Source organism: Diceros bicornis, chromosome 8 (genome assembly GCF_020826845.1).
Source record: "Diceros bicornis minor isolate mBicDic1 chromosome 8, mDicBic1.mat.cur, whole genome shotgun sequence".
NCBI classification, from domain to species: Eukaryota; Metazoa; Chordata; class Mammalia; order Perissodactyla; family Rhinocerotidae; genus Diceros; species Diceros bicornis.
Genome location: NC_080747.1, coordinates 72,074,470 through 72,099,006, shown reverse-complemented (window position 1 = coordinate 72,099,006; position 24,537 = coordinate 72,074,470). Strand labels below are relative to the sequence as shown.

Below are 24,537 nucleotides of genomic sequence, written 5' to 3'. Positions count from 1 at the left end.
AAGGTTTTTAACCTTTGCAGGCTTTATTTGGCTCACTGTTTCTCTGTTCGCACATAGTAATGGTGCTTGGTGTTTTTGTTAGTTAAAATTCAAGGCAGTAGTATTTTTACGACCTGTGTAATCATCAGCATGGCTGCCGTAACAAAGACCCACAGACTGGGTGCTTACACAACAGAAATGTATTTCTTACAATTCTGGAGATAGTTGGGTTCTGATGTGGGCCCTCTTCTGGCTTGTTGCCTTCTTGCTGTGTCATCGCCTGTCAGAGAGAGAGCTCTGATGTCTCTCGTTTTTCTTTTAAGGGTGCTAATCCCATCATGAGAGCCCTTTCTTCATGACCTCATCTAAACCTAATTACTTCCCAAAGACACTGTCACTAAATATTATCACGTCGAGGGTCGGGGCTTCAACATATGGATTGTGGGACACAGTTCAATCCATAGTAGCCCAGAATCGTGAATTTCAAACTGTGCTATATGGAGTTCCAGGGGTGCACTGTGGAGATGCAGGAGTAGGGGAGAGACCTGATGGGGCTCATACTTCCTCTCTGCTTTAACCAGAACAGTTGTCTGTCTACTGTTATAAGATATCATTTGAGGAAAGAGTTTTGAGGGTAGAAAATTGACCTAAGAAGGTTTAATTGACTGGTGCTTTTGTTCCCTTTCTCTCATCGCAGAGCTGGGGTGCTCTTCTTCCTTACAACCAACCAGTGTTTCACCAGTGTGTCCGTCGTGGAGCTCTTCGTGGTCGAGAAGAAGCTCTTCATGTGAGTAGGTCTCTGTTCTGGGAAGGGGGCTATCCATTATCAGGGCTGTTGGTCAAACTGGTCACGTCCAGAATCAGGCCACGATTGGTTCCTGGGGGTTACCAATGTTGATGGCAAAAAAACAGTCAGAGTCTGGGAGGAAAATCATGAGCATGTGAGGCCTGATACCAAGGGGAAAAGGAGTTTCAAGATTAGGACATAGCCAGGAAATCCAAATGCTGCAGAGAAAGCAAGCAATAAAGAGGCTGAAAAGGATCTTTTATTTTTAGCAAATGAGAAGTCATGGTGACCTTCATAAGTAAAGTTTGAGGGGCTTGATAGAAAGAAAGTAGTGGATTGAGCAGCAAGTTGCAAATGGGGAGATAAAGTTGACAAAGAATGTAGACCAAGCTTAGCCCTCAATGGAAGGGGGATGGAAAGAGCCAGAGGACAGCCTTAAAATAACGAGCTGGCTGCTTTGTTTCTTGTGTTTTTCAACGTTGGAAGAGATTTGCCCATACTTACAAGCTGAGGAAAGGAATCATTAGAGAGGGAAAGAATGAAGATGTTGGTAGAAGAGTTTGGAATTACAGCAGGAAGATTGTCAGGAAGAGGAAGGATCTAGAACTTCAGAGGGGAGAAAATAAGATATGATAGCTGACAGGGATGTATGGTTGGCAGGCATGGTGGTTGAAGGAAGAAGTGCCATTTTCTTTCTTTCTTTTTTTTTGGTGAGGAAGATTAGACCTAGCTAACACCTGTTGCCAGTCCTCCTCTTTTTTGCTGAGAAAGATTGGCCCAGGGCTAACATCTGTGCCCATCCTCCTCTACTTTATATGTGGGATGCCTGCCACAGTACGGCTTGATAAGTGGTGTGTAGGTCAGTGCCTGGGATCCGAATCTGCAAACCTTGGGCTGCCAAAGCAGAGTGTGTGAACTTAACCGCTACACCCCTGGGCCGGTCCCATCATTTTCTTTTTTATCATGAGAGTAGAAGTAGAAAGAGTTTAGTGATTGAAGCTGCATTGGGGGGCTTGAGTAATAGTCAAGCCCCCTGCATTAGGGGGCTGCTTCATAATCAGAAGTGGGGAGAAAGAAAAGCCTCTCCGACTACTGAGATCAGCTACTGACGTGCTGTTCTTCAAGGAGAGCCGGTGTGGGAAGAGAGGAAGGAGATGCAGAACCTGTTTACCTGGAGTAGGTGTACTGAGGGCAAAGTGGGTGGCATGAGGAGGGGGCTCCATAATGAGAAGAGGGCTCATTGCCCAGAGCTCCTTGGGTATGACATCATCTCCTTGGGGATGACGCCCACCTGAGATGGTGCCTGATGCTGACAGGGATGAAGGGTGGCAGGTTAACCTTGAGGATGTGACAAGCTGTAGGTGTTAGACCTCTGGTGGCAGCAGAAATCTGTTCAGTAAGTGGTTTAATCATCTGGTCTGTGCCTTCTTAAACTAATGTATGATGGATGATATGAATTTTTGTTTTGTAGACATGAATATATCAGTGGATACTACAGAGTGTCATCTTATTTCTTTGGAAAACTGTTATCTGATTTATTACCCATGAGAATGATACCAAGTATTTTATTTACTTGTATAATATACTTCATGTTAGGTAAGCAATAAGACAAAAAGTATGTGTCTTTAGTCTTGGGCATGAGGGGAAGCTAATTTCTTTTTGCAAGTATTTTGGTTCTCAAAACTGTAAACCAAGCCATGAGATAAGGGAGCATCTATCCACTGTGCACATTCTGAAATAACTATTCTCTGAGGACATTTTTGTCAAGACTTTCCCAAACCAACTTTTTTTTTTTTTTTTTTTGTGCTGAGGAAGATTTGCCCTGAGCTAATATCTGTCACCAGTCTTCCTCTATTTTGTATGTGGGTCGCTGCCACAGCATGGCTGACAAGTAGTATAGATCCGTGCCTGGGATCTGAACCCCAGCCGCCGAAGCGGAGCACACCAAACTTAACCACTACACCACCAGGCTGGCCCCCAAACCAACTTTTAAAACTATTTATAAAACTATATTTTACTGAGAGATGCTTTGTGTCATATACAAATATGGAGAGTGTTCATAAAACTCTTTGTGACTATGCTAGAGGAGCTGGAGCTGGGATATTTATTACTTATCTATTTATATTTGTGTGTGTGTGTGTGTGTGTATGTGTATAAAGATAATGAAAGAATAATTTTTGGGGTTTATTGGTTTAATAAAAATACTTGTTTGATAGATGTAGAAGATTCATTTGTGCATTGTGTTTAGGCTTCACCCAGGCTCATTGCATCAGAATTTCCTTATATTTTACTGATAAACACACAAACACACCAGAAATATATATATGTATTTTTGACGAAGCACTACAGGAGAAGATCCACTGATTGAGTTTAAACTTACATTTTACAAATAAGAGGTGTGTCATAAAGAATTAGGCATAGAACCTAGATCCTCAGACACCTGACTGGTGTTCTTATGGCTGTTCCAAATCTTCAGATCGTACGACCCATAATAGTAAGTTTTATGAAACTTAATTTAACCCCATCCTCAACCCCAGAGTTATATGGTACTTTGTCTTAGGAGACTAGGGTTATGGGTTATCATAGTGTTATTTGCACAACAAACAATCCCAGATACACAGTGACCTAGGCAGTTGGATTAACTCCCTCTTTTCTTCCAAAGGATTGAAACCAAAGGTGGAGGCCTTCTTCATCATGATGTTTTCCCTTATGATGGTGGCTTATTCAGCCAGTTCTATGGGACTGGCCGTAGCAACAGGTCAGAGTGTGGTCTCCATCGCAACACTTCTCATGACCATCTGTTTTGTGTTTATGATGGTGAGTCGGAACTGTGCTTCTCTGAGAAGTAATTATTTCCCCTCACACCCTCCTGCAAATTCACCTGTCATGTAAAACCTGCTTTGGATTTTGTCAGGGGGACTATTTGCTTTAAGGAGGCCATGTATTGAAGGGTAGCTTATATTAGGCAATGTACCAGCTTTTTCTTGACTCTTCTCAGCCTTTTCTGCTTCTGTTCTAACATAGTTACTGTAACTTTAGTTAACATGTTGTTATAAATGAGCTTTTAAAGATGCTTCTTGGTGACATAGTGAAACCTTGATAAATTAGAACTTCAAAAACCAGAAAAATTTTGGTTGGAAGATTCCCTCATAAAAACGACAGGTTATTCTGGTGTAGGAGAACTGCTGGCTCATTGAACCAGCAGCTGAGGTGGTTGGGTTGGATCTTTTGCTCTCCAAGGGAAAGGCTAAGCTCCACGAGAAATAGAACAGTATGTGGCATGGGTAGTCTATCTTGGGTCCCTCCTATATTTTGAAAAGGAGTGTTTTAAAAAAATACTGAAAAGTTCCGAAGTCCACACAGTACTAGGTCCCCTGCGATCTGGGTTCCTGACATTTTCTTAAATCAATATATTTCTGCTTACCTTTTTTTTTTTAATGGTTACTTAATCCTAACCTTACATGCCCCTCAATTTTGCATGCACATAGCTGAATCAACAGGTGAAGGGAACCAGTTACCATATTTCCCTACTGCATCAAGGAAACAGGAATGCTTAGGCTATTTACTTAATACACATGTCCTTCTTGCTAGAGTACTAGAGTAGGAGTAGATGTCTTTAAAAGGTACGTAATTAGCACAAACTCTTGCCAAAGTATAATTCTTCCATTTCTGAGTTTGAAAACTATCAATGTAAACATTACTGAGAAAGTGATAAACCTTGTGTACATTTCCTCTAATGTCATCCAATAAATGTCCTTCAATATATAAAAATGTTTTGTTTGATATATTAGATGCTTTGATTTATTATTTAAAGGTTCCTATATACAACTTTTAAAACCAGTTATAAAATCGGATTTTACTCAGAGATGCTGCATGTTATATGTTAAGCACTTGGTTAGGTCAAGTTTAAAAATACATAGTCACACCAGCAACACTGTCACTGTTAGGCCCATCCCAGCATGCCTAGTGCCAGTTAGAAGTTTTGTATGAATCTCTTCCTGTGTAGCCATCTCTTGCTGGATCGGTCCTTCCTGGGCTCTCCATTGTAATACTGCTCTGTGGTAAATTTAAACAAAGGTATTGACCATATTTTATGCTGCATTCCACCACATTATGCTGTGTATCAGTTCTAGGCTTTTGGTTTTAAGCATGCATTCTGAACTCCAAATTATTGCTAAAGTCATATGGACATAGAATGCAAACCATTGTAAACAACAAATCTTACTGTATTATGGAAGTAGAGAGGGGCGTGAGATGCTCAGGATATAGTCCAGTGTGTTGATTGGTGGGGACATACCGAGGTTGTCTCGTTCGAACAGTCAGTGCATACTGACCTCCCATTGTGTGCAGTTATAGAGAAAGTAAAAGCCTTGACAATTAAGGATCTTCCAATTAAATGAAATATATATCATAAATATATTGTCATTCCTTTAAAACCATAAACTGCCCCAGCTATGGAGAGGTGGGCACATGCAGAGAGGATATGGTAAGTCTTTAGAGTAGTGAAAGGAATTTTAAGACAGAGTTGGCCTTAGCAGAAATGTTTACAAGGTTCTAGGGGACTTAAAGAGGATAGTCTCTAGAATTCATGAGATGACTCCACCTATTCTGATTCTTGGTATTTGCTTTTTATAGATATTTTCAGGGCTGTTGGTAAATCTCAGAACCATTGCGTCTTGGCTCTCGTGGCTTCAGTACTTCAGCATTCCCCGATATGGCTATACGGTAAGTTTTCCTTTTCTGCCATGTGAGCGAATCTTCCCAAGCTGGGAACAACCAAAGTAAAGCCTAACCGTCTCATGTCCCTGGCCATGAGCTGTGAAAGTCTCCCATCCAGGAATTTCCTTTTGGGAGCAATGGATGAGAATTTTGTATTATTTTTGGTTAACATAAGGCCAGAGGTCACCTTGGTGGTCACTTGGGGTTTCTCCAGTCTCCCTGTTGTTTGAGGAGGTGAAGTCTGGGGAGATAACTCATAGTGAAGAAGAAAGATTGACTGACTAACTGCTGTAAAAAAATAGAGTTTGTTTCAGTTCAATAAGGAAATAAGTGAGAAGATGGGAGCCTAAAATACATATTTGATATTGAAAGGGAAATTAGAAGAAAAACAAAGACCGTCTAAGACTTACAGCCTATTGGCTTTAGAAAGCGAATCAACTCCAAAGAAAACTGTGTCTTAATATAGTATGATTGAGTTTCTAACTCCCAAAGATTATTCCTGGTTTTGATGAAAACAAACAAGAAAATAAAAAAGATTGTTGCTATAAATTAACAATAGTTATTGAGTACCACTGTATCACTTTAATTATAGCGTTTATGGGGTTATAATATTGGAGAAAGAAGAAGAAAGAGCAATGGGGTAATATAGCCAGAGGTCTCCCTTCTTGGCCAAATACTTTACTTCCCTTGTATTAGATGCCAAAATTCCAGCCCAAGGCCTCTTGATTGCCAGGGAAAATAATTTTAGTTGCTTTGGTGTGACAAAGACTGTGAACGTGAAGCTTGGTTTATTTTTAGAAATAACAATGAAGATTAAAGTAGGAGGACGTGATCGGGATAATTCTTTGGAAACTTTGAAATTTAAAACTATCTACGTTGCCCTGCTCCTCCTTGTGTTACAGGCTTTGCAGTATAACGAATTTTTGGGACTAAACTTCTGCCCAGGACTCAATACAACAGCAAACGATAGCTGTAGCTATGCAATGTAAGTTTGCATTCAGTGTTGTAATGGGTTTGCTTATTGTTGTGGTGTGTTGTAGAAAGGCCGCTGGATTTAGAACTGGTATGAGTCCTTACAGGGACACTGATTTCTGAGCCTACCTTTTCTTCTCCATAAAGTGAGTTGCGAGACACTAAATTGCATGTGAGGTGCTGTACCACTCCTAGGTACTCTACTGCGGTCAAAATTGTATGTAAGTTGGAGAAGTGTTTCTTATGTGTTGTTTGTTTGGGACCTTTTAAAAGATCTTTTTGCTGTTTTGATTGTGGATTTTAGTTTTTATTTTCAGAACATTTGAATTTGTAATGAGCTGCTTTGATCTTGTAGCAAGGTGTCTGAACTGTACAGATTGTGTGAAGTGTGTGGATCCGTGAACTCGTGGGTTCCTGAGAGCCCAGCCCAGGGCTGCTAGTCAGAGCTGAAAGGGCAGCAGGAGCGGAAAGGGAGTGAACATTCCTGCCATACTCCTGGCACTTGCCTCATCCTCCTGCATTTAGGAGATATCGTGAAATCAAAGTCCGCACGGTTATTATTATTATTTTTAAACCGACTTGGAATACTCCCTATTGAAGGATGTATCCTCTAAAGAAAGAAACACATATTTCAGTAAGCTGAGAAGGAAATCCCATTTTTTGCATAATGTCAATAAAAGAGAAATGCAGATTTTAATAAAATTAGAGGATGGTGTTTTAAAAATTGAGTAACACTTTCCTTTTTGATGAATTGTTGTTAATGGTTTAATTTTGATACATTGACTAATGAGAGAAAAAGGAATGCTGGCATCCTAAATCTCCTGACCATTCAAGTAGAATACAAATAATGCTTAATAACAGGACAAAATGCTATTTTGAAGTATTGCCGGAAACCCTTTATGAAGAGAAGTTTTCTTTATCCTGCCCAGTCCCTCTCTTTTGGTGTGGGTGTAACATTTTGTTTTTGAACAGCTAAATTCTAAGAGTTGCACGTAAAATGGTACCAGGCAATAATTGTGGCTGTGCCCAGCACTTTTAGTACCAGGGGCTGTTCTAACCTGAGGTGAGGCTGCTCCATCCTGCTCTACCCCAGCTACCACCAAGGCTTACACCTGATCACTGGGCCTGCTGGGGATGCCTTGCAGCTGAGCATCTGTGATGCTCATTCCATTCTCGGTGTAAGAACCAACGGAGTGCAACTCTGGCAGGAAGCCCTTACTCATCTCTTTTCCTAGTTTTAGAATTCTTAGCTGTGTTCTTTTGCATGGGTGATTTGTGTGTAATGAGTCCTATAAAGCGCTTTGATCATCTTTGTAAGGGCCTTAGTTGTCATCTGCTAAAGCTGAGGTTTTCCCCATCAGGAGTAAATGAAAAATTACCTGATAAAAGTTTCTGCCCTTTGAGAGAGCAGCATCGTAGATTTGGAAACAAATGAATTTGGAGATGCTAGCAACTTAGTTCAAAGTATGAGTCTGTGACCTTGGCCAGGCACCTTAAACCTTAGTTTCTTCATCTTTTAAATGTGTATAATATCTACCCCATTGGGTTGTTTTAGGGATTAACTAAACTACTCTACGCAGGTTGCTTAGCGTAGTATCTGGCAGAATTGTAAGTACTCATTGACTGTTACCTATTATATATGAAGAGATAGTTATTTAAGACCTGGTAACCTATAGGCTTCTTTAACTAAGGAACAGTAAATGTATTGAGTAAAATTTGACAGATGCTAAGAATGAAGTCATATTCTTTTCCTGTTGAATTTCAGATGTACCGGCGAAGAATATTTGAAAAACCAGGGCATCGATCTGTCACCTTGGGCTCTGTGGAAGAATCATGTAGCCCTGGCGTGCATGACTGTTATCTTCCTTACAATTGCCTACCTAAAATTGTTATTTCTTAAAAAATATTCTTAAACTCTTTATATTACATGATTTACGCACATATTAAAAAGAGAACACCTTGATTTATTATTTTAAGTCTTCATTGAAGTTTTGTTGTTGTCTTCTTTTCATTTGCCATCATAGTGTTATTTAGCAAGAATTATTTTCAACAGAAACATTCCTAGAAATCACAGTGAACTTCATGAATTATATGTGAAGGAAACCAAGACATAAACTAGTGATATTATGTCCTGCATATTAGTTCATCTAGTCAGACAGTAACCATGGCAGAGAAATCTAGTTGAGTTTATTGACCTAAAAAAGAATTGAATTCTAGAAACTCATGACAAGTTACTGATTTCTCTGGTATCAGTTTCCTCATCTTTAAAATAAATAGGTGGGTTAGTTGCCCTTCAGTTCAGTATTATATGAATCTATAGTCTGCCATTATTTAATAAATAATAAATAACAAATGTATATATATATAAATGCTGTAGTGAAAGGTCTAAACTGTGTTGGAAAAAAACGCAGTGCTATTTACAGGGTAAAAATGCCAATATGATAGAAAAAGCTTTGATAAGCCTTTTAAGGGTATTAGAACTTACTGAGATTTCTCTCTAGTGGAATTTGAATATCTCAGGGGTATTGGCTGGGCCTTTAGACTGTCGGTTTAGAGGGCCTGGAGTCTGGTGACTTACCCCTCGTGGGGTGGTTCAGTGATTTATGACCTGGGTGTGCATTCGAGTCTCCTGAGGAACTTTGCTCATATACAGATGTCTGGGCCCCTTGAGTCCCACTGCATCAGTATCTCCAGTGCTACCTCCATAGAGAACTGTTCACGCCAGGCAATTTCCAAGATCCCTCCCAGTTCTGAAAATTTTAGATTTATGATATAATAACTATTATAACTGGCCCTATAAAGGCCAGTTTCTTCCCTACACACACATCTCATTTATTGACACATCTTCTCTTCATTTTAACCTTTACCAGTAATAGGGAATTGTTTTTTTTAAGTTCTTTTTTATTGGAGGGTAATGTAGGGGAAAGTACAGTTCAATGAATTATCATAAAAGGACCATACCATGCAACCACCAATGCAGGTCAAGAAATAGGACATTACCAGCACATGGAAGCCCCTCGTGCCCTTCTCCCAATCACTACTTCCTCCCTTCTCTCTGGGTTGTTTTTGAAATGACACTTGTGTACTCCCCTCTGTTGCTGTGTTATCAGAACATCACTAGAGCTCAGTTTTGTGTTCCTGTATGCACAGGTACATCCTTAATTAAGTCCCCCTTCCCCGTTTTAATAAACTGTTAATTTTGGAATAATTTTAGATTTACAGAAAAGTTGCAAAGATAGTGTGGAAAGTTCCCATTTTCCCTTTGCCCAGCTTCCCTTAATGTTGACATTTTATATACCATGGTACATGTCAAAACTTAGAAATTAACACTGGTACATTACTGTTAATTAAATCATGCACTTTATTCAGATTTCACGACTTTTCCACTAATATTCGTTTATTGTTCCAAGATCCAGTTTAGGAGATCACATCACATTTAATCCCTCTTTTTTTTTTTTTTTTTTTTATAATTTTATTTTTTCCCCCAAAGCCCCAGTAGATAGTTGTATGTCATAGCTGCACATCCCTCTAGTTGCTGTATGTGGGACGCAGCCTCAGCATGGCTGGAGAAGCGGTGCGTCAGTGTGCACCCGGGATCCGAACCCGGGCCACCAGCAGTGGAGCGTGTGCACTTAACCGCTAAGCCACGGGGCCGGCCCTGCACATCCTTCTAATTGCTGTATGTGGGATGTGGCCTCAGCATGGCTGGAGAAGTGGTGCATCGCTGCGCGCCTGGGATCCGAACCCGGGCCACCAGCAGCAGAGCGCGCGCACTTAACCACTAAGCCACAGGACCGGCCGTAATCCCTAAAGTAAATACTTTTCAAGCCAGCCCTGATGGCCTAGTGGTTAAAGTTTGGTACACTCCTCTTCAGTGGACTGCGTTTGGTTCCCTGGAAGCAGAACCACACCACTCATCTGTCAGTAGCCATGTGGTGGCAGTGGCTCACATAGAACTAGAAGGACTTAAAACTATGTACTAGAGCTTTGGGGATGAAAATAAATAAATAAATACATTCATACATACATACATACATACATACTTTTCAGTATTATAGGAAGTAAATGAGCCGAGGATCTCCAGAATGCAGCCTCCCTGTGAGTGGTCATCTTGGGTTAGCGTCAGTGGGTGCCCTGCCATATTGTTGCAAGGTCAATCTGACGACATAGTATTGTATTTTTATCTTTGAACTTTAAGGAACGTTTTTATCTTTTTTATGACATCTGAGTAAAACTTCATCTTGTAACACATTATCACATCCTCTTTTTACTTTATTGTTATGTGACCATCAGTAGTATTTCAGTTGTTTTTGTTCTTGGTACAGTTCCTCCTTTTTTTGTGTGTGTGAGAAAGATAGGCCCTGAGCTAACATCTGCCAATCTTCCTCTTTTTGCTGAGGAAGACTGGCCCTGGGCTAATATCCATCCCCATCTTCCTCCACTTTATATGGGACGCTGCCAGAGCACGGCTTGCCAAGCAGTGCGTCTGTGCGCGCCCAGGATCCGAACCGGCGAACCCCGGGCCGCTGCAGTGGAACGCGTGCACTTAACCGCTTGCGCCACCGGGCCGGCCCCTGCAGTTTCTCCTTTTTATATGACCTGTCTCATAGTTCTCTGTCTACACTCTGCCCTCATTACAGAGAGAAATATATATCTATACTTTATGCACAAATATAGTGAAACAAAACAGCCAAAAATATTAATACTTACTTTTAAAATTAAGAATTTAAATACATCCTCTTATACGTATCCTGCCTTTGTATTACAATTACCTTTTAAATAATTCTTTTTAAATTATTATGGTAAGAAATACATAACATAAAATTTACCATTTTAACCATTTTTAAATTAAGGAACATTTTTAAAAGTATAAGTAAAAGCATAGGTCCTTTAAAGTAGAAAAGAAAATATTACTTTATAGAAATTTAGTTCGGAATGTCTATATTCTTTTTTGTGTGTGTGAGGAACATTAGCCCTGAGCTAACATCTGTTGCCAGTCCTCCTCTTTTTTGCTGAGGAAGATTGGCCCTGGGCTAACATCCGTGCCCATCTTCCTCTACTTTATTTGGGAGGCCGCCACAGCATGGCTTGACAAGTGGTGTGTTGGTGTGTGCCCGGGATCCGAACCCACGATCTTCAGGCCGCAGAAGTGGAGCGCGTGCACTTAACCTGGCTGGCCCCCAGAATGTCTATATTCTTTTGAATTTTGTTTTTATTTTCTTGGATGTCAGAAGAACTGATCTATAATGTAGAGGATAAATTAATTACTTTGGTTTAAAATAAAAGAAGCCTCAGGAATAAATGAATGTTAGCTACTGTTTATACTCCTTCAGTTGCTCTCATGGGGCTCTCAGGGAAGGGTGCAACAAGACTTGCTCTGGAAGGCTCCTTGGTGTGTTGGGTGATGTAGTAAGAAAGGAAAGGAAAAGTGGGCAGGTTGAAGAGAGTTGAAGAGGGGAGTGTACATACTCATCTGTTTCCCCATCTTTGAAACCATCCTTCGTTGTCTTTAGATCTGAATTGTATTACCCTCAATACCATCTACGTATCTTTGAAAAGTAGCATTACTTATATTTATAGGTCATCTTTAGGCCCCCCAACCCCACCCCGTGCTTGCTCAGTGGGCCCCAGGGCAGACTAGTCGGGGTGGCAAGGATGGAGACTATTCATGGTCCAACTGCGTGGGCTTTACCACTGCTGATCTATTGACAGCCACTACTGACTGTCAGCAGCAGGTGGTCCTGTCCTTTGAGGAGACCAGACAGCCACTTGGTGACAAGTTGATAACAGGATAATTTTATGATTGTCCCTGAAGTCTGTGAGGATCACTCTCTTGGGATATGAGTTCTACCAGAGGCATTAACTTTACAGAAATGCTATACTTGCTGGTTTGTTTTGCATTTCCTTGTGACAGAACTGTATAGTGTTGTGATACCTCTTGCTGTACTGTGTCTAAAGAATTTTTCTTTTGGGGTGTAGCAGTAGGATTATCAAGGTCATTGGCTTGAGAGCACTTCCAAGTCATTGCAGTGCTAAAACTTTTGACTGGTATCCATGGTAAAAAATATATTTCATATTACAACCCATTTCTTTTGTGCATGCAGACATAATAAAGTGAAGATGTAATCAATAAATATTTTCAAAAAGTTATGTAATTTTATATGCCCCTTATTTTTAGTATCCTGGTTTGATAAATTATATGGTTATGCTGGTAATATTGCATTACCTACCTCAGATGGAAATCATAAAGATTAAGTAATTCTTAGTACTTATTTTGCATTTTCTGTTCTTTGTTTTCATACATACTTACTTTCCCTGAATTCTTTCTTGCATCTGTAAAATGAGAATTTCTTCTATCTTTAAAATTTTATGATTACATGGTTGTTTATATTGAATTGCCCTTTTTCAACTACCTTCAAGAACAGCCCCCTAAGTTGACTTTTTCAACTTCCACTACATGCCTTGGTGTAATCCTATCATTTCTTTTTCTTTTCTTTTCTTTTTTCAAGGAAGATTAGCCCTGAGCTAACGTCTGTTGCCAATCCTCCTCTTTTTGCTGAGGAAGACTGGCCCTGGGCTAACATCCATGCCCATCTTCCTCTACTTTATATGGGACGCCACCTCAGCAAGGCTTGACAAGCGGTTCGTGGGTGTGTTGGTGCGTGCCTGGGTGCGTGCCCGGGATCTGAACCTGCAAACCCCGGAGCGGAGCACATGAATTTAACCGCTATGCCACCAGCGCGGCCCCCTATCATTTCTTTAATTTGAGTTGTTACCAAAATATTTTAAGTCTTCTGTTATGCAGATTTGGACTCAAAGTTGCTAAAATCGAGGGCCTTCCTTCTGTTTGAAGGGTCAGCTGTTCACTTGTTCATCCAGATGGTTTTGTGTATTTTTCTTTTTTACATTTTTTTTTGGTTGGTGGGGGCAGGACAGAGGGGAGTTATTTATTCCTAGAGACCAAGGGTTCACAAACTTTTTCTGTGAAGGGACCCAATAATAAATACTTTGCAGTCTTTACATGTTGTTCTTCTTTTTTTTAACAACCTTTTAAAGGTGTAAAAACCATTCTTAGCTCCAGGCTATAGACCCGGTATGAGGCAGATTGGGCCCACAGGCCATAGTTTGCAGAGACTCCTGCTTCATGTGAAATCGGAGTTAAATTGCTGATAAACCAGATTTCTAAGAAATTTACTGGTAATTTTATTAAGATATTTAATTTTCAAGATGTTATATTAAAAATCTGTTTCTGCATGATAGAACAAATATATTGCTTCCTAATACTTCAGCCTTTCCCCTGCCCACCCTGCTTTGTCAAAAGACAGAAAGCGGGTTTATACATCTGGAATTAGTTTGAAGTTGCCCTGAGTGCACTCAGCCTTCGTGAGTGCAGTCGGGTTGTGTTACGAGGGGTAAGAGGGTTGGCTACCGCTGAGATCAGGCCTCGTGGGGGGCTTGTGGGAGAGCCTGTTCTGCACGTTCAGGAATTGGATTTTATTTACCTTTTGCGATGCATCCAAGGGGTGTTGTGAGGCTCTGAGGAATTAACTCACACCTGCCATTCTCAAAAGGGGGTCAATAAGCCAGAGCACCAATTTACTAATTTAGACAGTAAAATGTTATGTAGAAATTCCCTTGTGACATTGTTCTCTCAGGTGTGAAACTGAGATCAGAGGATTCCTCTGTAAAGACAGACTTAGGGGGCTGGCCCCGTGGCTTAGCAGTTCAGTGCGCACGCTCCACTACTGGCGGCCCGGGTTCGGATCCTGGGCGTGCACCGACCTACCGCTTGTCGGCCATGCTGAGGCGGCGTCCCACATACAGCAACTAGAAGGATGTGCAACTATGACATACAACGATCTACTGGGGCTTTGGGGAAAAAAAGGGGGAAAAAAAAAGGAGGAGGATTGGCAATAGATGTTAGCTCAGGGCCAGTCTTCCTCAGCAAAAAGAGGAGGATTAGCATGGATGATAGCTCAGGGCTGATCTTCCTCACACACACACACAAAACAAAGTAAAAAAAGAGACAGACTTAAGATTTAAGACTAATTCAAATAATGTCTACCACATCCATAGGAATTTGTGTATCAAGCTAACCTGAATAGTTCCAATAGCTCATCTTCATCAAGACAATGCAGGAGATGATCAGTAGCCCCATCTCACCCTCAAAGTTTTCTGTTTATCCTCAATGGAATAAAGATCCCAGAGAAAGAAAACCTGGAACCCCACCAAACATAGCTACCCTCTTGGTGGGCCTCCTGGCCTCCTGTACCTTTGTATACATATGCATTTTATAAAAATGGATGAGCGGCCGGCCCCGTGGCTTAGCGGTTAAGTGCCGGTGTCTCTGCTGCTGGCGGCCCGGGTTCGGATCCCGGGCGCGCACCGACACACTGCTTGTCAGGCCATGCTGTGGCGGCATCCCATATAAAGTGGAGGAAGATGGGCACGGATGTTAGCCCAGGGCCAGTCTTCCTCAGCAAAAGAGAAGAGGATTGGCATGGATGTTAGCTCAGGGCTGATCTTCCTCACAAGAAAATAAAGGATGACTCACATGTTGACTTGTAGGCTACTGTTTGTCCCCACTGAGTAATATGAACATAAGGTAATTATATTCTAAATCAAACTCTATTCTAATCAAATTCTAATCTAACTCTTATTTTCTAGACTGTGACTTCCATATTTCTTTGCTGTTACCTAGGGTGGGGATTTCTCAAACTTGCCTGATAAGAATCAATAATCATCATCAATAATCATAATCATTGGGATGCTTATGTAAGGAAGGAAGAGAAGAAGCAAAGACTATAGTCTTTTCCCCCCCTGTTGAGTTAGAATCTCTGAGGGGGTGGACCTGGGAATTCCAGATGATTCTTTGGGAAATATTGATTTAGGATTGTAATAAGCAGTTAAGGACATTTAACCGACACTCATTATAACTTGATCCAGTCACCGTAGCAATTGTGTTCAAAGCCATATATTTTGTATCCATCTAAATATCAGAATCACATTCAGAACTGAGGGAGCTCATTAACATCACCTGATCTGCAAACCGTTTTTAACCTGCAGAATCATTCTTGCACCCAGCAACCCCACAGAACAGCATGTATGGGTCTCTGATAAATGACAGCTCAAAGTGGTGCTGCTCCGACCCAGGGAGGATGTGCCTCTCAGTTTGGCCTCCTTTCTCTGCCAAGCAGCAAAACCTTAGCATCACCTCAATAACAAAGGGCTTGGCAGTATACTGTTTGGAAAACCTCAAGCTATTCCCTCTTTCTCATTTTGCAGATAGGGAAACTTGAGTTTCCAAGACTGTGACCAGCCACAGGTCACACCGATTGGTTCCTTGCTGAGATTTGGAATGTACTGCAGTATTACCAGGGTAACGATGAATCACCTGTGGTGGGCCACTTTTGCAAATATGTGCAGAAGCCAGGATGGGGACAGTGAGCTTGAATAGAAGCTAGGGAGCTGTATTTAAAAGAAGTGTTTCAGGAGCTGTGAGGCAAATACAGGGCCTTTTTATCCCTACAGTAACTCGGGCAAACTTTCTCCTCTTCCCGCTTTGTCATTCTCCATTCACCAGGTCTGTGGACTTGTTTTACTTCCTTAGCTTAGTCTGTATCTTTCTTATCCATAAAACAGGGATTCTAATAGCATCTACCTCCGTAGAGGTGTGAAGATTAAATAAGGTGATGCATGTAAAGTGCCTAGAAGTACCTGGCTCATAGGATGCGCTCAGTACATTTTAGCTGTTACTGTTAGATCCCATAGGACGTCATCTGGTTATTAGCATCATGCTAGTGCCAGTTTATGGATGACACCCTCGGCAGGGCTAGAACACCATCCTCCAGGATGTGTTCTAGGCATTAAACCATGGGTTGGTAAACTATGGCCTGCAGGCCAAATCCAGCCCACCACCTGTTTTTGTAAATAAAACTTTATTGGAACACAGCCACGCTCATTCGTATTTATACTGCCTACGGCTGCTTTTGCACTATGATGGCAAAGTAGTTGTGACAGAGACCATTATGGCACATAAAGTCTAAAATAGTTATTATCTGGCCCTTTATGGAAAGTTTGCAGACCCTTGCATTAAATGAAGAATGCCTGTTCCCAGCAGTTAGAATACACAGGTCCACGTACCAAGTGATACTGGCTTCTCTCAATGTCATCCCATTAACCCATTTGCAGAATGCATGTTTCCTCTCTCTGCAGCTTTAGGCTTCGCTGTATTGGAACTCCCGAATCCTCAAGAGCAGGGGGACACTTTCACCTGGGAATACAGTAAGGGTTCCATTGAACCTGAAACTTCGTCTGCCACTTAGTCACCTGGAGATTTGCACATGGGTGGAACAGCAGGCAAAGAAAGCAGTTATCACATTGGTCATTTCTGTTAGGAGAGGCTACCCTTAACTGCTACATAAGCCGGCAGAGAATCCAGAGGTAACTTGGTGTTTCCATGCTCTCTGGTTACAGCAAACAGGCAAACGAAACAACCACAGTCTGATGAAGAACAAGGAAACCCAGGGCTTTGAGCTCTCAGCATTTGGAGGTGTGGATCATGGCACCAAGCAAGCAACCTAGTACAGCTGAAATACTGGCCAAGAACGAGGGAACTCTAGAAAGGGTGGTAGAGGAGAGAGATGAAAACCAATTATGGCCTTGTGACCACTAACCCTCCTGTGTTGTGTTTTCTAGAGATTATAGCTGGGCTCCCTCAAAAAGTCCAGAGTGGCCTTAATGTGGGCATGAGTGGCTCTGAGTGGTACAGAGGGTGGATGAAGCAGATGCTTTTGGTGCTCTGGGTCGTATCTCCTCTGCACCTCTGATTTCGGTTGCAGCTGTGGCGGACAGTTCCATGTGAGCTCAGATCATGCTGACAGCTTCCCACCTCAAGCCTGCACCACAAGTCTCTGCATTTTTCTTCTGTATGGCCTTCTCCAAAGCTGAAAGAACCTCCTCAGGCTGAGTGCAAGTATAGCCTGAAAGTGCCAGGGGTGTTAGCAGCCCAGGGGCAACTGTCAACCAGTAGGGATTGTGGCTGGTGGACAAAGGCCCAGCCTTATGTTCTTCAGGCAGGGAATTATGGGAGGCATTCTGTAGTTCTCAGAGGTGGAACTGAGCTGTTGCCTACAGAGGCAACTTCAATAACACGCCTGTATATCAGCATTTCCTCCTTTCTTGGCTCGCTCTGTTTCCTACTCCAGATTCCTAGTATCACCTCCCAAATAAACTACCTGAACTCAAGTCCTTGCCCTGGCTTTTCTTTTGGAGGAACACAAACTAAAACACATTCCCATTAAGACCAGAAACAAGACAAGCATGTCCACTATCATTGCTACCCTCCAACACAGTACTGTCGTTATTCACAAGTGAGCTGGTCTACGTAGAAAACCCAAAGAACCAATACAGAATCTATTAGAGCTAGTCAAGGAGTTCAACCAGTGTGATACATGTAAGATTCATTTATAAAAAGCTAGTAATTCTCGGGGCTGGCCTGGTGTATAGCGGTTAAGGGTGCGTGATCCTCTTTGGCAGCCCGGGGTTCGCAGGTTCAGATCCTGGGCGTGCACCGACTCACCGCTTGTCAAGCCATGCTGTGGTGGTGTCCCACATAAAGTAGAGGAAGATGGGTATGGATGTTAGCCCAGGGCCAATCTTCCTCAGCAAAAAAAGAGGAGGATTGGCAAAGGATGTTAGCTCAGGGCTAATCTTCCTCACTAAAAGAAATTAAAAAAACCTAGTAATTTTCCTTTATATCAGCAATAACCAACTAGAAAATATAATGAAACACAAGATTCTGTTCATAGTAGCCATAAAACTATATTGAAGAATGCATAAGAGCTTTATGACATTTTAAGAAACACTTAAAGGACATTAAGGAAGTTCTGAATTAAAGGAGAGTTATGTTTCTAATATCGTAAAGATGTTAGTTTTCCCCAACCTAATCAATAAATTCAATGCAATTCCAATTAAATTTCAGCGGGACATTTTTTTCTCTTTTTTTCCCCCCCAAGAACCCATTAAACTTGTTCTAACATTTATATAGGAAAATAAAGCTTCACAAAAATAGCTTAGTCAATTTTGAAAAAAAAGGTCACAGAAAAGCACACATATGAAGACCTTACCACATATGAAGACATACTACATAGTCATAATAATAAAAATTGTTGTGCAGGAACATTCCTAGATTGGTGTAAGAGGCTAAAGAAAGAGTTCAAAAACACACACATATATACATGAACCTGAAATATATCAGTGACACCACGAACTAGTAAGGAAAAATGACTTATTTAATAGAGAGTGTTGACAAAACTGGCTCATTATATAAAGAAAAATACCTATGGACCTTATGTAAAGTTACTCTTAAGATGTACTGAATATGAAAGGTAAAACCTAAGTTTAATAAATAAAAGTTTGTGACCTTTAAAACCTCTAAACACAATAAAGCAAGAAAAACAGATGGATTTTACTATATAAAAACTAAGGAAACATTGACCAAGTTATTAGTCAGATGAGGGATAATTAACCGAGTCCAAAACTGATAAGAGATTAATACTTAAACTATACAAGGAACTTCTGCAAATCAACAAAAAAGACCTTGACCTAGTGGAAAAATAGGCAATGAACAAAAACATACCTCTTTCCCATTAGATCGAAGAGTAAGATTTTAAAGGTTTGAAGAGGCAGTTTAAAAAAGGGAAACCCAAATGCTGAACAACTATATGAGAGGATGTTCACCCTTATTAGGAATCAGAGAAATGCAAAATAAAATGAGACCTCACCTTAAAACCATTCCATTAACAAAGATTAGGAAGCTGGATGGTACCAATGCTGGTAAGGTTATGGATAGAACTGGTGGTCTCATGCATGCAGTAATTGTAGGAGTCATAGATTGGTGCAGTCATTCTGGAGGGCAACATGAGAGCTCCGGGTAAAATTAAATAGTTACAGACCTGGGACTTGGCACTCTGACTCCTGTTATAAATCCACTGAGGAACTTGTGAAAAGTCAACAAGGGAATTTTGTACAAAGATTTTGAAACAACTATTAGAGCCAATCCTTGACTATAGGAATGCATAAGTAGAATGTGGTGGCTGCACAAGAGGAAATACTATACAATCATTAGAATAACTTACTAGAGGTGCACACTGCAGAAGCAGGAATGCATCAGTCGTTTTTGGACATAAAAAGAGAAGAAGCCTTTTGCAAAGTCTAAGCTTCATGATACAAGGCAAATTACTCAACTGCTTCTACTCAGGAAACAGACAACTCTTACATCCTCTATTTTATCAAGTCTTTATTAAGAAGTAAAGCGCTCAGTATTACACATTAATGAAAGTCTCGATTGTCGAGAGAGACTTGCGTATGTAACATCTTCTTAATACCAATATAGAGGGGAAGATGATGGGGGAGGGATGAAGAGGGAATTCTCCATGACTAAAGAAGAAAAAAATATGTAATTGTGGGTAAAAGAAAGAATTTTGCAAAATTTTACAGGTGAAATGAAAAACAGTATAATAATAAGTATTATAAAAAGACTTTCTAGTGACCATAATGGATATATGGCACGTGGTCAATACACATGGATACCACATAATGGCTGCACTTCAAATCGAAGTTTGTTTAAATGTAACAACATGGTACACATACATAAATACGTACACTCAATATCCCTGGAATGCAAACTTGAGTACCTAGTAAAAAGAACTTTGTGTAGCATATTCAAAAGAAAGTAAAGATGGAGGTGAGCCATGGGAAATAACTGTTTAAGAAACTTCTATAGAAGCCAGCTTAGAAAGGTTTGTTTGCTCGTGTTTTCATTGAAGATTTGATTGATATTCTACCAATTAAATCAATAGCATGTAAACTGAAAATATAGCATTAAAAAACAGGCCCCTCTTCTATTGTTCTCCAAGTGAGAGTTATTCACCAGCACTGCATTCTCTCTTGTCCCATTAGCTCTCAAAAGGTCACCTTACTCAACACTTTTGAAAAATAAGATTTTTACTTCTTATTGAGAAATAGATTTCTTCCTCACAAATTTGGTGAGACCTTCTCCGAATGAAAAATAGAAAAACTGCTGCAAACTCAATCTTTGGCTGTTACCTTCTGATAAGCCATGGACTTTCAATACCAAAAACTCCTTTTCATTAAATTGAGCTCCATTTAGATTATAAATTATAGTTTTGAAACACAGAATCAAGAGTATTTGAGTTCTGTATTCTTAAAACAGTATAAAACTCAAGTTTGAGTTTTATAATATTTTCATCTGAATTTCAAAACTCCCTTAATATCTTGTTTCAAGTGAACATATTTGCTGAGTTAAAACAAATTTAGTAAGTTGGTCTTCCCAGATTAGTTACAACATTAAATTCAGTTGCAAATAATTTGAGCCACATGGGAAAGAGAATATACGGACAAATCTTTATAGGAAACTAATTACTAGGAAAAGTCAAACTTAGTGCTAGGACTCCTTCCAATTCTATGTTCTGGTTAGAGATGATATTTTAACCCATAAGTGATCTTTGGTGGTTTCACACAGCTTATTTCAAATGAGCAAAAATAGTATAAAAATTAAGTGAAACAATTATTCCCACAGACATTAGACATGATAAAGTAACAAAAAAGCATAATATTCAACATTTATCTTACCCATTCATACAAATTCTAGCATAATGACTACATACCCATTCTATGGTTTGGAGTTCTTTTCCAGCTCATCTTTTAGAAAAGTTGACCCCAGGAAGGTAGTTGAAATAAAAGACTCCTTTCTTTAAAGAAAGCTATGTATTCAGCCTGAGTGGAAAGGAATGCCCCTCCTTTCCCTTCACACACTGGGCAAATGACAATATTGATTTTTGTAATTGGAAACAAAACTCAGAAGCCTTTTGACAGTTCTCGTCTAGCTTTAAAAGGCCACTTCATCGTCAGCTGAGAAGACTCAGTCATGGCTAGCAAGTGGGCAAACACTCCATACACTTTACAAAGGTTTTTTTTCTGTACTCAATATTTACACCTAGATTTCTTATATGAGAAAAAGAAAAAAAAATCTTCTTTGATCCATGGGCGGTTTATCTAAAATAAATTAAAGTGCAGAAGCATTAACAGTTGGTCACAGAGACCAGCATCATGTGGTGGTCAGGGCATATAAATAGTGTACTCGCTATGGCAATTCAGGACAGCCACCTTCTCACCCATCAGGAACATGTATATAACAGGCGTCCTAGACGTGGATATTGGAACTCCCGTTTCCACCTCCACCTTCTATTCCTTCAGTAGACTGGGACGAAGAAGGGCGGGAGCTTCTGGGGCGAGGCTGACCATTTAGTCCCACGGGTGTGCCTAAACCATGACTTATTTGGGAAGCTGCGTCATCGGATTCCCAGCGTTCCAACTCTTCCCGCACTAGCCGTTCCATCTGTTCCCTGTGGATGTCACTGTCGCGACCCAGTCTTTCATCCTAATAAATGAAAAAGAAATCAAGATGTTGGGGGTAGGGTAATGCATACTGTTGTACTTGGAAACTGCCTTAGGAAATCTGGGGGCCAAACAATCTGTAATTAGGTAAGGCTGGAGATTTACAGCTTATGTATAATAGTAATTCTCAGAGTTACTGGAGTAACTGTTTTGCTTAATTCTACCATCCAGTGAAGGCAGGACCATCAGTGTGTGGAGTATTAAGAAAGTAACACCTCAAAACACATAGATATGGAGAACAGATTGATAGTTACCAGAAGGGAAGGGGATGGGGGGAGGGCGAAAGGGGTACAGGGGCACATGTGGACAGTGAGGGATGGCAACTAGACTTTTCATGGTGAACATGATGCAGTCTATACAGAAGTCAAAATATAATGATGTACACCTGAAATTTATATAATGTTATAAACCAATGTTACCTCAATTAAAAAAAAATTAAAAAAAAAAGAAAAAAATGCCTTGGCCCTATAATTGGAGATCAGTGAATGAATACACACTTGTATGCTTTAGGCAAAAATACAATGTTTTAAAGTAAAAAAAAAAAAAAGAAAGAAAGAACACCTCCAGATGTTATTTGATCTGCAGTTACGGAGACAGAGAAACCTTTCAGATTAAAGGTTACAAAATATGACTCCTCTGATAATTTACAGAATCAGAGTGTTTCTGTTTCAGATGACTACTTACCTCAGCCACTCCGTCCAGCAGCCTTCCCAGCACCTCCCTCCTCTTCACTTTGGCCCGCTCCATGATCTCTAGCTTCACTATCACAGCATCAATCTTGGACACGATGCTGCCGATGGAGTGCTCCATTCGGTCCACTCGTCTCACCAGGCTGCAGGAAACCAGAGTTGAGAGGGACAAAGCTACCTTGTGTTGTTGTCTTTTCAGCCTGGCTTTTCGAATGGAAGTGTTAAGATTTTTTTCTTAAACAGTATGATAATCTGAAACACTTTCTAAGTAGTCTAAAACTTACTTATCAGGCGATAAACTCTCATACATTGCTGGTGGAAGTGCTGACTGACACAACTTTTCTGCAAGGGAACATTGTATCAGAAGTCTTAAAAACGTATGCCTACCTTTAATTCAGATATTCCACTTTTCAAAAATTTTCTAAAGGAAATAAGTATACGTGTGATTTTTGGCTACCAGAATATTCACTAGAGTTCTGCTTATTAATAGTGGGTCATTGAAAAATGGTTACATTAAATAGTTAATAGGAGATTATTTAAATAGTTAATAGATTATTTAAATATGTTATTGTTCATTTATACAATGGAACTCTAGAGACAGGAGAAATTATATTGTGATAGAATATTTAATGAGAGTGATGTTCACAATATATTAAGTAAATAAAGCAGTTAGAAAACAGTATGTTCACTTATGATTCCATTATTTTGAATAAATAAAATGTTATATAAATATATATAAACGTACAAATAGGAGACAACTTCTGAAATGGTGGCTTGAGCACTCTGTAGGTCCTCTCTCCAGTGAAACAACCATAACTGTTGAAAATCATTTTTAAAAATTTCTGGAAATTTTCTTAAGGGCACACAGCAAGCAAAGAAGCATTTACGTAAGAAAATCCACTAAATTGCAGTAAGAAGAGTGAGAGTGTGACATTTGAGCCACAGTCTGCTCCCTCTCTCCTGCTCCCAGCTCAGTGTGACAGAAGAGCCACTTTGGGTGGGTGCGGCAAAGAACACAGGGCTCCCTCTCCCTTCAGCTCCCAGGGGACAGCTATGGTATCTCCTAGGGAGGGGCAGGCTGCCAGTATTTCTCGACTTTATGCCTCCACCTCCAATCCACGTTGCAGAGGCTCTAATCCAGGCAAGAGTGGCTGAGAGGTATGAGGCTCTCTTCTTCCACTCAACTTTCAATTGTAGGATGGAGTTTCCATGCCAGGAGGAGCACGCTGAGAAGACCAAAGACTGCCATCTCAGGCCAGTGCCTTATTCATGAAGCAAGGGTGTCACTTTGAGAGAAAAGGGCCACCATCCCTGCTCCTGGCTCTGGAGCAGTAACAGAGAGGTTTCTCCCAGGGAGAGAGTCAGGCCATAGGACAGAGAGCTCCAAAGCTTCCCCCAAGTGAACTGGCTTCATTTGGAACAAAATGTGGGTAAACTCAAGCCTAAGAGTGCTCTTGAAAACAATGGAGATTGTGGTGACAAGCAGTTAAGAGGAGGCTGGTTGCCTCAACAAGTTAAATTGTTTACCAGCTAATTTACCAGAGAGAACCAGCAAAAGAGACAGCTAAGAAGACAGCTAAAGAACAGCTTCAAAAACTAGCCCTGCAAAGGGGCCTGAATTTAATTCGATCAGACTGTGGAGCAATTTATATCCCAAGGCATTATTGCAAACAATAGACCTATCAGCCAACAATTAGAGAACCTAAGAGGTGGAAGTAATACCAACAGAGGCAGAAGGCTTAACAGAGAGATCAGGGAAAGACAATGAGACCCTTGCTAAAACCACTGTCTTCCCAGGATGACTGTGTGCATGGTCACGGCTGTGCCCTCCTAGAAGTGACATCAGAGGATTCACACTGTGGGGGAGATAGACTTCACTAAAAAAACAAACAGATAGACTTCACTAAAAAA

General features: G+C 40.5%; 2 protein-coding genes across 9 annotated transcripts in view; one reads left to right on the top strand and one right to left on the bottom strand.

The window, feature by feature from the left end:
• ABCG2 (ATP binding cassette subfamily G member 2 (Junior blood group)) overlaps positions 1-8,427 on the top strand; it is a 67,182-nt gene extending 58,755 nt beyond the window's left edge. For 5 of the 8 annotated variants that reach the window (XM_058547479.1, XM_058547473.1, XM_058547481.1 and 2 more), the window contains 6 exons: positions 677-766; positions 2,238-2,362; positions 3,429-3,583; positions 5,402-5,491; positions 6,388-6,470; positions 8,223-8,427. In XM_058547479.1, coding sequence (XP_058403462.1) covers positions 677-766; positions 2,238-2,362; positions 3,429-3,583; positions 5,402-5,491; positions 6,388-6,470; positions 8,223-8,370 — 691 coding nt within the window. In that variant the 3' untranslated portion in view covers positions 8,371-8,427. Of the gene's footprint in view, positions 1-676; positions 767-2,237; positions 2,363-3,428; positions 3,584-5,401; positions 5,492-6,387; positions 6,471-8,222 lie in introns of those variants that run through there. The other 3 variants (XM_058547475.1, XM_058547477.1, XM_058547478.1) reach the window with 3 other exon arrangements.
• An 11,315-nt stretch (positions 8,428-19,742) lies between these two features.
• Positions 19,743-24,537, bottom strand: part of PKD2 (polycystin 2, transient receptor potential cation channel) — a 53,248-nt gene continuing 48,453 nt past the window's right edge. Inside the window, exons 14-15 of the mRNA XM_058547472.1 lie at positions 22,622-22,769; positions 19,743-21,920 (exon numbers count right to left, since the gene is read on the bottom strand). Coding sequence (XP_058403455.1) covers positions 21,684-21,920; positions 22,622-22,769 — 385 coding nt within the window. The 3' untranslated portion in view covers positions 19,743-21,683. The remainder of the gene's footprint in view (positions 21,921-22,621; positions 22,770-24,537) is intronic.